Below are 15538 nucleotides of genomic sequence, written 5' to 3'. Positions count from 1 at the left end.
ACAGATAATTTGAGTCCGCCTTCATGACTTAAGTCACAAAAAACAGTCTGGAGATGGAGGGAGCTTCAGAATAAGAAATTAATCTTAATAAAAATATACTGGAGAAAATTGTGGATGAAAAGCCTCTAAACCTGTTTAATTTGATAATTTAATCTGCCTAATTTGATAGCACGAGTTTTAAAAGAGATGGTTAAAGGGACAGTGTTTACTTGGTTTTGATGTTCCAGAATTTCTTAGAATTTAAGAAGTAACAATTACAATTCCAGAAAGAGAGAGAAATACAGCAGGAATTTAAAATAAAACAAAGACATGATGGAGATCTGACACAAGTAAAAACAGAAATTGCTGGAGTAACTCATGTGTGGCAACATCTGTAGAGAGAAACAGAGTTAACATTCCAAGTCTAGTTACAATTCTTCAGAACTGGAGTCAGGACCTTCACTCAACAAGCTAGACACCATTAAAAGTAAAGCAACTGCTTAACTGACACGAATCCACAGTGCTAAACATATGTAATGTACCATGTAATGATGCATTGCAGTGAACAGCGAACACTAGCTAAACACCCAACTTCTATCACCTAGAAGAACTAAGAGAGAACCAATACCTATAATTTACTCCAGGTTACATGCATTCTCTTCACTTGGAAATATATCACAATTGTCCAAAAATCCCGGAAGACTCCTTTAGGGTACTACTTACAATCAATCAGCTGCATTGGGCAGCCCACATCATCCACATGCCTGACACAAGACTCCCAAAACAAGCTCTCTGACTCTGAACTTCACCAAGTAAAGTGGTTGTCATGAGGGCAAGGAAATGCTTCCACAATGTCCAAGACTTCTCTGAAAAAAAAAAGTATTATGCCCACCAAAAGATGAGAATCTCTAGCTCAAGATTGTTTAAACTAGCAAAAAAAATCCTCAAAGGAGCTGACCATTTTGAGCATGACTGACAGGGAGGCCAGAGTGGAGGCCAGAGGATGGAATGTGCAAACGTTCCACCTCGCCATCCACTCCAGCAAGTACCACCTGCCCCACCTGTGCCAGAGTGTGTAGATCGAATATTAAGCTGTTTAACCATCTCACAAACTACAACAAAGGAGTGGACAAAAGGGCTACTCAATCTCAAGGTACTGTCTAAGATGGAGACACCCTGTCCAACAACACCATTGCTGTACCTGCACCACGCAAATTGCAAGAATTAGGAAAGACAGCTCCCCAGCACATTGTCAAGCCAATGCTTTTCTAACTCAGTTGTTAAATGAGGCCATTTCCAGGTCAACCAACATTTGCCGCTCATCCCTACTTTCCTTTGAGCAGAAAACGGTGAATGTTGAATACTGTTTCGGCTGTTCAAGGCATTGGTTCAGCCACTTTTGGAGTATTGCATGCAATTCTGGTCTTCCTCCAATAGAAAGAACGTCCTGAAATTTGAAATGGTTCAGAAAAGATTTACCAAGATCTTGCCAGGGTTGGAAGGTGTGAATTATAGGGAGAGACTGAATAGGCTGGGGCTATTTTCCCTGGAGCATCGAAGGCTGAGGGGTGACCTTATAAAATCATGAGGGGCATGAATAGGGTAAATAGGCAAGGTCTTTTCCCCAGTCAAAAAGTGTGGTGCTGGAAAAACACAGCCAGTCAGGCATCAACTGAGGAACTAGAGAGTTGACATTTTGAGCATAAGCTCTTCATCAGAATTGTGAACATTCCTGATGAAGAATTTATGCTCAAAACATTGGCTCTCCTGTTCCTCGGATGCTGCCTGACCAGCTGTGCTTTTCCAGCTCCACACATTTTGACTCTGATCTCCAGCATCTGCAGTTCTCACTTTCTCCAAGGTCTTTTCCCCAGGGTGGTGGAGTCCAAAACTAGAGGGCATAGGTTTAAGGTGATTGGGAGAAGGTATAAAAGGGACCTCGGGGCAACTTTTCTACACAGAGGGTGGTGTGTGTATGGAATAAGCTGCCAGAAGAAATGGTGGAAGCTGGTACAATTACAACATTTAAAAGACATCTGGCTGGGTATATGAATAGGAAGGGTTTAGAGGATATTGGCCAAATGCTGGCAAATGGGATTAGATTTATATAGGATATCTGGTCACCATGGACAACTTGGACCGAAGCATATTCCATGCTGTATATCTGTATGTATGTACTGTATGTAACTGATTCTCCTGCTTACCCATTTCAGAGGGCAGGTAAGTATCAACCATGTTTGAGTGTGCATCTGAAATTACATAAAGGTCAGACTGTGTAAGGACAGCAGATTTTCTGCTCGAGAGGTCATTCATAAATCAGACATTGTTTTCACGCTTTTTTAATGTGACAACTCTATATTTTCATAGTTATTGTTATTGTTATAAGGCTTTTATTTCATATTCATTTAATTATTTGAATTTAGATCCCGAGATGTGATGATGTGCATGTCCTCAGAATAAAGGAGCGTCTATTTAAAGCTGAGATGTGAAGACATTTCTTCAGAGGGCCATGAGTCTTTGCCGCTCCTCGCCACAGACAACTGTAAAGCAGAGGCCTTGTGTATAATAAAGGCTGAGATAGGGTCTTGATCCAAACAGGAATCAAGGGTTACAGGGAGAACTCAAGAAAGTGAATGTGATCAGCCATCATTCTTTCGAACGGCAGAGGTTCCAGGGGCCGAATGGCCTACTACTGTTCCTATTCCTTATGGGTAATGTCTCTCCATCAATAGTCCAGCTATTTGATCAGTCCAGTTCAATACCATTACTATTCTACTCTATCTTTAGGGTTGGGCAGTGATAACTTTGCTGGCAACATCCATCTTCCATGAACACATTTTAAAAAAAAAATGCATGGACCAAATGGTTGCTCCTGGTGCTATTTTCGCTCCTATATGTTTCAGCCTTTCAGAGTTAGCTTCTCCATCTGAACCGTTCGTGCCTTTCAGCATATCAGATGGCTAAAAGGAAGGAGTGCTGAGCAGCGTGGAAAAGAGGTAATGGTATGTGACCAAAGATTTGGATGGAAAGACTGGTTTTGAAAAGATTAAGGGGGAAATAGCGAGGTAGGGCGATTTTACTTGTATTTTTCACGATCTACACATGCAGTTACAAGAGTAAAGCAATTAAGGATTCGAAATAGCATATTAAATGTCCACAGCCACCGTTCCCTCAATAGTCTAACCATGATACTACAAGAAGTGAAACCTGCCAGTGATATACCAGTGGAAGGGGCTGCGCACACTGGGGAGGATGTGTCTGCACTGTTGGATGGGAGGAGCAGGGAGAGAGAGACACACCTCCGGGATGTTGTTGGAAATAGCTGCTTTCCTAGTTGGGTTTTCTGTGACAGGCGCTAACAAGCGAATACATTTCGGCAGCGAGGCCGGGACAAGGGACAGTCCGGATGGGGAAGCTTTCCTCCGTGTCTGTTTCTGCAGTTCTCCTTCTCACTCTGGCGTTGCTGACCCTGAAAGCCCCCGGTCGCTCTCGCTGGCGAAAGGGTGCTGCGCTTTCTGACGAGCAGGAGTCGCTTCGTCCCTCCCGCCAGCGGGAGCTGGCGAACGCACTCCGAGGCAGGGTGGATGAAATCATTCGTTATCAAGATGTTCACTGGGAATCTCTCCCCGAACCCTCCTCCCACTTTCAGGAATCCTCGCTGGGAAGAGCTGAGGCTGGCTTCAATAAGAAAACGCGGAGAGCTGTTGGGAATCTCTCCAAAGGGACTGTGGGCTGCAATGACTTCAGGAATATCACGGGAATTGAATTCCTGGGCTCTGGTTATACTAAGAGCGTGGTGAAAGGGACGCTGCAGGACGGCACTGCCGTCGCCCTGAAAACGGTGAACAGTCAGGGTGATGAAGTGAAGCGCTGTCTCCGGCGGTATGGACAGCAAACAGGCTGCTTCAGACTGGCAGCTTATAAAATCATCAAGGAAATGATTCTGCTCCAGAAGCTCCAACATCCGAATATCATCCAGGTAATCCGGGCTGTTCCTGAACATTGTCGTACAGAGAAAGAACTAATACTTAGACAACATTCGCGCGTTACGTAAATGTTTTCAGCGCGCCTGAGAACATTCAAAAAGACTTCATTCACTTAATGAATTTACTTACAATTCTCTGACTGTTTTGAGGAAGGGTCACTGGACCCGAAACGTTGACACTGATTTCTCTCTATAGATGCTGCCAGACCTGCTGAGCTTTTTTTTAAGCAGTTTTTGTTCCTGATTTCCAGCGTCCACAATTCTTTCAGTTTTTATTTCCAGTCCAGCCCTTGTGATATTTAAACTGAATCAAAACAGTGAGGCACATGGCAAATGAATGATTGTAAATGTTGATTGGAATTGTGTATTTAACTCTCATATTAACTGTACTCGCATCATTCATTAGTTAGTTCCTGACACGCTCTATTCAGCGAGGAATGCGTTGTGAGTTACAGAACATCTATTATTGCTCGGTTGACTAACACATCGTCTGCCTTCGCGTGCCTGCATTGTATCAGTTAAACTTTCTGCAACGACTAATGAGATTTCATTCACAGGTTTCCCTCGCAGAAAACAAAACTGATAAAACTGACGGAAACAGAATTTCACTCTTCAGTCACTAAACGGGTGGCTCTAACGGCAAACAATTAAGTTGCAATTTCTAAAATACAGGGACAAAAGCACAGCCAGGAATTTGGTACAATAAAGACAGACTGTGTGCTATTCATTCATGGACATGGCTCGCTAGTCCAGCATTTTCTGCCCCATTTTCCGCTGATGGGTGAGTGCCGAACCAGAGGACACAGCTTAAAAATACGGGGTAGACCATTTAGGACAGAGATGAGGAGAAACTTCTTCACCCAGAGAGTGGTGGCTGTGTGGAATGCTCTGCCCCAGAGGGCAGTGGAGGCCCAGTCTCTGGATTCATTTACGAAAGAGTTGGATAGAGCTCTCAAGGATAGTGGAATCAAGGGTTATGGAGATAAGGCAGGAACAGGATACTGACTAGGAATGATCAGCCATGATTATATTGAATGGCGGTGCAGGCTCGAAGGGCTGAATGGCCTACTCCTGCACCTATTGTCTATTGTCTATTGTCTACTTCTAACTGCCTCAGTGAAGATAGTGCGAGCTGCCTTATTGAAGCCCTGCAGTAGTGGTGTATGGACACTCACAATGCTTTTTGGGAGGTTGGTGGGATGGTCTCAGGATTTTGACTTCGTGACAACTAAGGAATGGCGATAAATTGCGACGCCAGGGCGGTGGGGGATCAGAGGGGAACTTACAAGCGTGTCAGAATTTCAGAACGAGTAGAACTTTTTTGGAGACGAATAAAAAGAGGAATTGCTGGAGAAACTCAGCAGGCCTGGTAGCATCTGTGGGAAAAAAATGGAGTTATTGTTTCGAGTCCAGTTACTCTTCTTCAGAACTTCGGAACGTTAGTTCTGTTTCTCTTCCCTGAGTTTTTCCAGCGCGTTCTATTTTAGTGTGTTCCAGGAATGTAAAGGTGACCATAAAAATGTTAGTTTATTAAGGATGTGGTACTTTAAAAATCTTTACGTGTGTAGACGATATGATGTGCAAATCATGTTTCAAAAATCAATTAGAATTTTTGATTTAACAATGGGATAGATGAGATGGAATGATTAGATGTAATTGGAAATTCAAAAAGCATTAGCTAAATTGTAACCGAAGAGATTATTCTAACAAAATGAGAACTTCTGTATTTGAGGTAACATATTAGTATTGATTGAAGATGTGTTAACAAAGAGAAAACAGGGTTTAGGAATATGCAGGTCATTTTTGGGTTGGCAGGCTGTATTGAAGTAATGCGAGGATCAGTGCTTCACCCTTGGCTATTTACAATCTATATCAATGCCATAGATGAGAAGACCGAGTGAAATGTATCCAAATTGACTGATGTTACAAAGCTAGGCTGGAATAGAAACTGAGGAAGATTCAATGTGAGCCCAATGGTTTACAGACATGTTAAGCGGGCGCACGAGAAGGTTCAGACGGAAAGCCTTCATGGTAATCTCAGTGGTTGTTGGAATTAAGTAGTGCCAATGGCATAATATTGATTTGATTGACGTTGGGTTACTGTGAGCGCTGACCCCAAGGCCTTGAGGATCTGACGCAATCTCAAGAATCTCTTCATTAGGCAGAAAGACACCTTTGCGACCTGGGGTGTGGTCAACCTTGTCAGAAGGCAGGTGCTGAAGTAATAGCAAGGATGTTAGATCCTTCAGCAGAAAGTGGGCGCAATCTACATGCTTAAAACTCCACAAGGTTTTGCACCATCTAATTTGCTGACATTATTATTTGACAGAAATCATCCAAAGGAAACCCTCTAGATTCCTGTGTTTAAGCTCTGTACAGTCTAATCTCTCCACCTCTCTTTTCCTTTATGACGCTTCTTAATATCTTGGGACTAGATTAATTTTAAGGCATCTGGTCGGTATGGAGGAGGTTTGGTCACTTTTGGTCCGTGTGCAGTTTTGATCCTCTTATTTGAGTAAATATATAGTGGCACTGGAGGGGTGCACAGGTGGTTCATTGGATTGGTTCTGGAGTTGAGGGATTTGGTTTATGAGGGGAGACTGAGTAAACTGGGATTATTTTAATTGGAATTCAGAAGATTGAGAGGGATCTTATAGAAACATATAAAATTATGAAAAGAACAGATAAGATAGAAGTAGAGAGGATGTTTCCACTAGCAGGTGAAACTACAACAACAGGGTATAACTTGAAGATTAGAGATTAGGTTAGATTATTTACAGATTAGATTAGATTAGATCAGGTTTAGGACGGAATTGAGAAGGAACTTCTTCACCAAGAGGATTGGGAAGCTATGGAATTCCTTGCCGAGGGAAGTAGTTGGCGCCACTTTCAGTAAACATTTTTAAAGCTAAGGTAGATATTCTTTGAACAATAAGGGAATCAAGAGATAAGGTGAGAGGACGGGTAAGTGAATGTGAGGCCACGAAAAGATCATTCATGATCTTATTGAATGGCAGAGCAGGCTGGAAGGGCTGGACGGCCGACTGCTGCTCCTAGTTGTTACGGTGAGTTGGACAGAAGGGCCCGTTTCCCTGCTGTACATTTCTATGACTCTATCTCCATCTTTAAATAAACTGTTGGTCTAACATCACTTTTGGTTCGCTCTATATTTCTTCTCTATTTGCGCTTCTGTAAAATCATTGGGATTGTTGTCTGCAATATTTAAAGGCTTTACATACATGGAACTTTTACATGCATGGAACATTTACATACATGGAACTTTTACATGCATGGAACATTTACATACATGGAACTTTTATATACATGGAACATTTACATACATGGAATTTTACATGCATGGAACATTTACATACATGGAACTTTTATATACACAGGACTTTTATATACATTAAACTTTTACATACATGGAACTTTTGTGTTTGCTGAACAGAATATGTATGGACAAGCAATTTTATCATTTCTTTGTATGATTTTGACACTGCTTAGATTGTTCGTCCTTTACTGTGTGTTTAGGATGTTGCCTTTTTCCCGTATAGTTATACGGTCAATGCTACTCCGGCAGTTTGCAAGATGGACCTGTAATAACCGCGGTGGTGGAACAGGGAGCTCCAGTGGAAATGATTCAACTCTTGCAAACTCCTTGGGAGGAGAGATTTAGGGTAAGAAATGGAAGCCTAATTATCAATCCCTTCTGGGCATTAAACCGGTTAAGAGTGGTGTTAAGTATATGTCAGTTCTGTGGAGTAGATGTCCCTGGGGGGGCGAAAAAAACTCATTTAAACCATCATAAAGAGAAGTTGCAAAGAAAAAGAAATCATTTCTAAATCTACCATTAATGAGGATAACGTGGTAATAAAACTGACCTCCAAGACATTCGTATTTGACAGTTTCAAAATATCCTGCTAAACTCAGCTCTGTTGGTGAAGATAAATTATTATTTAGTCAGGCAAACACACTGACAAAACTCAGGAAGAAAATGGTGTTCATGCAATTTCATAACCAAAACATATGGTTGAAACGCTCATTTAGTCTATGCGCCTGCGATATCTCGTGAATTTCTCACTGCATCGTAATGAAGATGACATTCTGCCGGGAACTGATCCAAAGTGCCCATTCTGCACGCCTGGGTTTTGGCAGTAACTAGCCTGCTCTTCTTAGCTCCGTGTTCCATTCTGAAGGTAAGCTGAACCCCTGAACCGTATATATGTGGCAAGTAGAGAATTCATAAGAATATTAAAGCAAGGCAAATCAAAAATCAAACCAAACTCCAAAGTACATTTGCTGATTCTCCAGAAAAAAAAACGCAGGTAACGTTTGTACTTTTAGATGCCAGTGAGCGCCCAAGGGCTGTTTGGCAGATGTCACCTTGATTCCTGTATGTTTGCCGATTCCTGATGCTGGCCTGGTCTGCACTATGTTTCAGATTTGCCTGAGCCTAATGAAGCTACTCCATTACTTAGCTCACTCGCCACTTGGATCGGTGCTTCTGTTAGATTTCCAACCGCGTCAATTTGTCCTTGTGGACGGAGAGCTTAAAGTGACGGATTTGGACGACGTCAGCACGGAAGAACTTCCCTGTACAACAGACAGCGACTGTGTCATTGAATTTCCCACCAGGAGTTTCAGTCTGCGATGTGCAGCAGATGGGAAATGCCATAAAATAAATGAAAAGAGAAATCTTTACAACGCGTTCAGGTATCAAAGCTGGGCTTTGTCTCTATCATGTTGAAAGTTCTCACATTCTTAACTTTCGAAGTACTCTTGTCATTTTAGTATAGTGGGTGAACATAAGTGGTCATTTCTGTCTCCGTAACAACTTGGATGTTGAGTACGGCAGTGGAAGGTCTAACAATCTTGTGGAATTTGTTTTCCCTTTTCCTGATGGTAGTTTAAATCTGGCGGTGCTGGTAGGGATGTTCAGGAGTGTCCATCAGTGGTGTCAGCAAGAAAATGACCACAAACAGCAAACCAGGCTGTTAAACTGAATCTCTCAACCGGATTGTGATGGAAATTCAAAACAACATTTAAAATTAGCTCAATACATGTACATTTTAACCATCAGTATTGAGAAATGTTATGTTCCATGAACATAAAACTCGCTTTCTCAAGGTCAACGAGGCGACTTATGAGCAGTTGTGATGTAGTAGACCATTTAGTATCATCTCATTCAATATGTTGCATATTTTTCCCGGGTTTTTGCAATAAAATCAGCAGTGTGGTTGAACATTTTCCTCAATTTGAATGATTTTTCCAATGATTTTACCTTGTGGTGGGAGGCAGAGTGTGCTGCCCCAATCCTGCACTCTTTGGAGAAACAGCCTCACTGACAGAATCTCTGGATCACATTAGTGTGGATATGCATTCTCCAAAAATTGTTGTCACCTTCAGTGGACAAATGAAAGTGAACACTGTGATGATGCTGCCCCTTTAACAAGGTTATTATTTGAGTGGGGTTGAAAGGGCCGAGGTTCCAATTTGTCTGGGATTAGGTCACTTTAATTATGGCTAACAGAAGGCAACAATTGAGGAAAAGGGTTTTAGAGATTGGCCTGTTCTCCCAGTACAGGAGTTTTTCTAGTGTGGTTTAGTTTTAGCTGGGAACCTAGAGAAACTGCTGCTAGAGTGAAAGGAGATTCCATTGCTGCTTCTCTCTGTGACATCTCTCCTGTAAGAACCTGTGTTTGAATTTACCTTTTTGCCAAGGGGATGTGTTTCTGGGATGTTGCAGGAAATCAGAGCAGCTCTTTGTTAAGTTGCAGGCAGATATTGTGTCAGGTTTTCAAATAATTGTTGCTCTAAATTCTGTTTTCTTTTGCTTATGTTTCATTCAGTAGTCTGTAAGTAAATTCTGTTTTGTTTAAAACTGAGTGGTTTGACCAGCTGCATCCCTCCTGGAATATCCACCTCACACCTGCTTAAAACAACTTGGAAAATTAGGGTCTGGGTTACCTTCTTGAAATGTTTTAAGGGAAATGTTTTAAATGCCTGGCCTATAACAACACTGACAATTTTATTGCTATTTCAGCTGAAACATGTGATTAAATTAACTTCTATTATTCCTGTGTATTAATAATCTTTCAATATTATGTTGCCTTGACTGTATTTTCTCCAATAATGTTTTTTCATTTTTTTAAAAGATTTTTTTTAACATACTTGCTGCCTTATGGTGCACCCTCTACCTTAAGACCTCTCCTGTGGAAAATTATGAATGCAACAGGTAATTATTGCTTTATCTTGCATTAATTCCACAGTGTAATCACAATACTAATTATTGATTGTAATTTATATTACCCTCAGGTGACCTACAATATGGGATTAATGAAACACTCGAAGCTTTTGAAGAAGTGTTGTATCTTTACAAATCTGGATTGCCCCGCATTAATCATTCTCAGTCCTGGCTAGAAGGTACTGCTGTGAATTTAATGTTCTTTCCTCTCCCTCAATTTATTATTCCTTCAGTAGGGACAACAAGAACTTTTCAGATAGAAATCCTTAATGTAACTGATTGGCCACAGTTATGTGAATCAACAGTACAATTACAGTTTCTATAAGCATATCAACCTGTACAAACTTAGATGGAAAAGAAAACACATGTTTCTTTGTATTGGAACCGATGTAACCTTGTATTATTATAAATGGGCCAAATACACTTTTGTATCATCAGAAAGAAATCATAGATAGAGTCATAGAGATGTACAATATGAAAACAGACCCTTTGGTTCGACTTGTCCATGCCGACCAGATATCCCAACCCAATTTAGTCCCACCTGCCAGCACCTGGTCCATATCCTTCCAAACTCTTCCTATTCATATACCCATCCAGATGCCTTTTAAATGTTGCAATTATACTAGTCTCCACCACTTCCTCTGGCAGCTCATTCCATACATGTACCATCCTCTGCATGAAAAAGTTGCTGTTTAGGTCTCTTTTATATCTTTCCCCTCTCACCCTAAACCCATAACCTCTAGTTCTGGACTCCCCCATCCTAGGGAAGAGACTTTGTCTATTTATCCTATCCATGCCCCTCATGATTTTATAAACCTCTATAACGTCACCCCTCAGCATCCGATGCTCCAGGGAAAACAGCCACAACCTATTCAACCTTTCCCTTTAGTTCAAATCTTCCAACCCTGGCAACATGCTTGTAAATCTTTTCTGAACCCTTTCAAATTTCACAACATCCTTGTGATAGGAAGGAGACCAGAATTGCATGCCATATTCCACAACTGGCCTAACCAATGTTCTGAACAGCTGCAATATGACCTCTTAACTCCTGTACTCAATACTCTGACCAATAAAGGAAAGCATGCCAAACACCTTCTCCTATCTACCTGCGACTATAATTTCAAGGAGCTATGAACCTGCACTCCTAGGTCTCTTTGTTCAGCAATACCCCTTATGACCTTACCATTAAGTCATGCTAAGATTTGCTTTTCCAAAATGCAGCACCTCGGGAGATAGGGTTATTCGTATCAGGACTGAGTAGTGGCCATGCTATGAGGAATGCTGTTTTAATATCTGTACTTTGTCCCTGTCTATTAAATATGTTATTCATTTTATGTTTGAAATTTACCAATGTGGAGAAAGAGTAATATTTCATTGAGTCCAGAGAATGCTTTGTGGTATAGCAACTGAGTAAATTGGAACCCATATGATTTTGCTTCATCCCATATACATTATGCATTTGTGATTTTGTACCACAAAGTTGTGGAATTAATTCCAGAATAAATCACTACAAAAATAGGTTCAATTCAGAAGAGAGGTATGCAGGTTTTTTCAAAGGCTTTATTTTGTTATAAATGCTCATTAAGTAGGCCCAATTCAATGATTTGTGTGTTTGGAGCTCCTAAATGAATTACAGAACAAAGTAATTTCAGATTTTCAATTCTAAAATTATGTATTTCAAACTGGAATGTGACTTCAAAGCGTGAAATTAAAAATGTGAAGGTGTAACACTTTTCCTGTTACTGTCTTTCAGATTATAAGATATATGAAGGATTTCGCATTCATGATAATTTGGACTACAAATGTTGGCCATCTTACAACCACCAGGGTTGTTTGCTGTCTGTCCACAATACAGAGGAGGCTGCTGCAATCTGCCACTCTCAACAACAGTGCCAAAGTTTCACTTTTACCCAGCAGAAAACATGGCTTGGTATTGTTATCATATCTATTGCATTGAATATAGATACAGGTTATGACAAGCTCAATAGGGATCAATATCTCATGAAATAGTCCACTAGTCAGTGCTAGCAGAGAGAATCTGATTTATTCATAATAATGTGTATAAAGAAGTGAAAGCCATTATGACACTGTTAGGAAATTAAGAACTTAAAAATTGAAAAGAAAGTAGCATGAAAATTCAGGAGGCAATGAATTGATTCAACTTTGATTTTTTATTAATGATGATAATAAACTGATAATTATTATCAGTTGAGGACTGGTTTCACTAAGCCCAACTGTTTTTGTGTGACAGCAGCAGAAAAGTCAGAGGTGCACACTTTGACAAAATAATGGAGACAGGAATTAAGCAGGCAATTGGATAATAATTTAATTACTCAGGACAAGACAGAATTGTTTTACTTTACATGCAAGTATGTTAATGGTGTAGCAATAGTAGTTTAGCTAACATAGGACTTAACATGAAAATTTAATGAGTGGAATGATGGCTTCCAACACCCTAATACAGCCAGGGAGACTTTAAAAGGAGCTGATGTTTCTTTTTGAATAAAGAGTCTGAGCATGGAGGTCACAACTGAGAAGAACATTCAAGATACGTAGCATGCTCACGCATTTAGCTACTCATTAGTATCACCTTGAACATTGCTTTCAGGTTCCCACTTCACTAGAATGCTAAAGATGCTGAGCTAAAAAGGTGGGGCCAGTTGATCTCTTAGCCTGACTTTGGAATCTGACTTGCAGTTCCAATGTAAGTTGTAATCTCTGGCAACATTGTAAGTGCAGTTTTTTTTTGCAAATGAGATCTCCATGATGAAGTCAACCTCAGATAAGGGGGAAAGAAATGTATAATATCTAGTAACAGTAAATTGTATCTGTGAGATTGATCATTTCTCGTGGACACAATATTAAAAATATTTTACTGGATTCACCAATTAGTGAACTGTTTAATGTGCATGTGACAGCAAGCAAAATCATGTTGTGAATCGAAGAAATCTTAAGCAACTTAGATATGGTTTTGTTGGTATCATAGAGTTTAACTCAATCCTTTTAAACTGAGTCAAATCCATGAGCAACTTATTACTCTAAGAGATAGAAATTCAGTGGATTGTAAATGGCAAAAAATTCAGTCACTGCTATTTTTGTCATGGCTTAAATTAAAAACAATATTATTTCTTGCAAAATATTCCAATTGGCTTATCCAAACATGCCTTGAGAAATTTAAAAACATGTAGTCAGAAATGCATGGTCCAGGTATTCCTCACCACACTGAGCAATGTAAGGCGAGAGCTGTGGTCACATTGTTTCCTCATGTGTTTTTTGTGTGCAGAAGGTCAGTATTCCACACAAATGTGCTCAAATGTATTTGTGGTGCAGTGATTATCGGGCTATAACAATGTTTTGAATTACTAACAATGATGAGAACCTAAGGAAATGTTGGTACTTTTCTGCCTTTATAAACTAAGTAGAATAACGTGGTTAAAGTTTGAATTAAACTTTATAAATTAAGATGATTAGTGACTGTAGCAAATTGCATGATATTTCATTGTTTAACTCTATCTTATCTTGATGGTGATTGTTATACAGATGGAAAAGTTTGATTTTTCTGTTTAGATTTAATGTAGGAATATTGGTACAAAATAAAGCAAGGGATAATTTTGGGAGTTTAAGACAGTCAAGTTAATAACTGATGTATTTTTCTACAGGGCGATACTTGGTTTCATTCAGAAGCAGCACCAAGCTAGTATTGGATAGTAATTCAACTGTCTACATGAAGTCAAGAAGCTTAAGGGCAACAATGTGAAGAATCAAGATCATAGAAGTAGTTTATCTTGAAAGAAATCCGAAACTAATTATAGTTTCAGGAATTAAATGCAATTCATAAACTGCTGGTTGATCAATATGCCAAGTTTTCCAAGACTTTTAGACCAGATGCTGAATGCGAGAACATTGATATAGTTCACTTTAAAGATAGGAGGATGTGCTATGATCACCAATCTGAGGATGATTTCCAAAATATTAAATTATGATATGAGTCTTAAGGAAAATGTTTCTTAATTAGTATAGGTGATAGAATTTAGCCAATAGTATTGCAATAATATATATGACAAAGTTAAGTATGAATTTGTTTCAAACAGGCTAACATTCCTGCTTTAACCATTTTCAAGAAGGGTTAGTTGACTCACTTGCATTTGTAATATAAATTATTTCAGAGTTCGAACTTTGAGACAGCATTAAATTAGATACTTGCTTAATAGACCAGCTATGCTTTGGGAATCAGCACTGCATCCTGCAACGCTCCTTTCCTGTGCTGACATATTAGTTTAAGCTGGGCTAGTCGAGGTTCTACAATTGATCTCAATACAGTATTTCCATCTGGAGAACAGTCTTGGCCAGAGTCTTCAAACTTGGATGACATTCGGGGAGCAGTATAAATAAAGGTAACAGATTGGACTTACCTGTGATGGGTTGGCCCATGCTCACACATAAAGAACAGCTATGTGGATTCAGAAAGGCATAACAACATGTGACAGATTGGGAACATGCACAGTCCTGAAATTTGGAAGAGACAGGGAAAAGTGGTCATAATCTCCAACAAGACAAATTGAAGGGAGAAGAAAAGTGTTTCTCCTACAAGCATCCAAATTCACAAAGCTTCTGAAGGAAAACTGAAAGTGAAAAAAACTTGAGCTATGCTGGAGATTTTTGAGAATGCTATTGAATAATGGCCTTAAAGGTCACAGTTGTATTTTCTATGAAAAAGTGTAATATGTTCAAAAGTTTCATTTCAAACTTGTATTTTATGCCTTTCTGACTTCTGCAGAAAATAAAACTAACCTGACAGAAACAAGTATAAAGGGGTATTTTTCCTTTAACAAATAGTATCATGAAAACTCATTTTGTCAGAGAATTATAGTAATAATATTACAAATTGAGAAAAATGTAACTTTTTGATTTACTCTTGGTAAGGTTATTTGCCTTCATTAAAACTGTATGATGCACCTTTTTGTAATATTCATTCTAAAATATTCCAATGATCATTGAACTTTATCAAAGAAAATAGGATTGTGAAAATTATCATTCACTTGACAATTCCTTTTTCTGCAGAATCGATCCTAAACAGTTCCCATAGTGACTAGATGCTCTTGTCAATTCTCTTGAACTCAGGTGCTTTGTTTAAGCTGTTAGCAACTCTGTAAGTACTTTCGGGGACCTGTGTGGTTGAGAGAAATAAACTAGGAATTCTGCGATAAGAATCCATTATTAGGTTCATAAAGTACTTCTGTGCACCCTCTGATCTATTTTAAATGCTCTTTTAAAAGTTAGCTCTTTTTAATAATATGGCAAACTGAATTCTTTAAAATGTTGAATGT

General features: G+C 39.5%; 1 protein-coding gene across 1 annotated transcript; it reads left to right on the top strand.

Annotated features, from left to right (window-relative positions):
- Positions 1-3341: 3341 nt before the first annotated feature.
- On the top strand, positions 3342-15160 carry pkdccb (protein kinase domain containing, cytoplasmic b). The gene is made up of 7 exons (XM_043698469.2): positions 3342-3958; positions 7522-7644; positions 8409-8680; positions 10123-10202; positions 10283-10390; positions 11965-12141; positions 13871-15160. Exons 1-7 carry the CDS (start codon positions 3386-3388, stop codon positions 13966-13968), a joined length of 1431 nt encoding a protein of 476 aa, XP_043554404.2. The 5' UTR covers positions 3342-3385; the 3' UTR covers positions 13969-15160.
- The last annotated feature ends 378 nt before the right edge of the window (positions 15161-15538 follow it).

The sequence above is a fragment of the Chiloscyllium plagiosum genome, unplaced genomic scaffold, assembly GCF_037043375.1.
Source record: "Chiloscyllium plagiosum isolate Xiang-an unplaced genomic scaffold, Cpla_swu_hap1 HiC_scaffold_8, whole genome shotgun sequence".
Classification (NCBI taxonomy): Eukaryota; Metazoa; Chordata; class Chondrichthyes; order Orectolobiformes; family Hemiscylliidae; genus Chiloscyllium; species Chiloscyllium plagiosum.
The sequence above is the reverse complement of the archived record's forward strand: the minus strand, read 5'-3'. Positions and strand labels throughout refer to the sequence as shown.

What these genes read in the sequence shown, in the direction of transcription:
- pkdccb (XM_043698469.2), top strand. Translation starts at nt 3,386, where the DNA reads ATGGGGAAGCTTTCCTCCGTGTCTGTTTCTGCAGTTCTCCTTCTCACT. An exon ending in CTTGGGAGGAGAGATTTAGG is followed by an intron (nt 7,645 to 8,408) that starts GTAAGAAATGGA and finishes ACTATGTTTCAG; the next exon opens with ATTTGCCTGAGCCTAATGAA. An exon ending in TTCTCAGTCCTGGCTAGAAG is followed by an intron (nt 10,391 to 11,964) that starts GTACTGCTGTGA and finishes ACTGTCTTTCAG; the next exon opens with ATTATAAGATATATGAAGGA.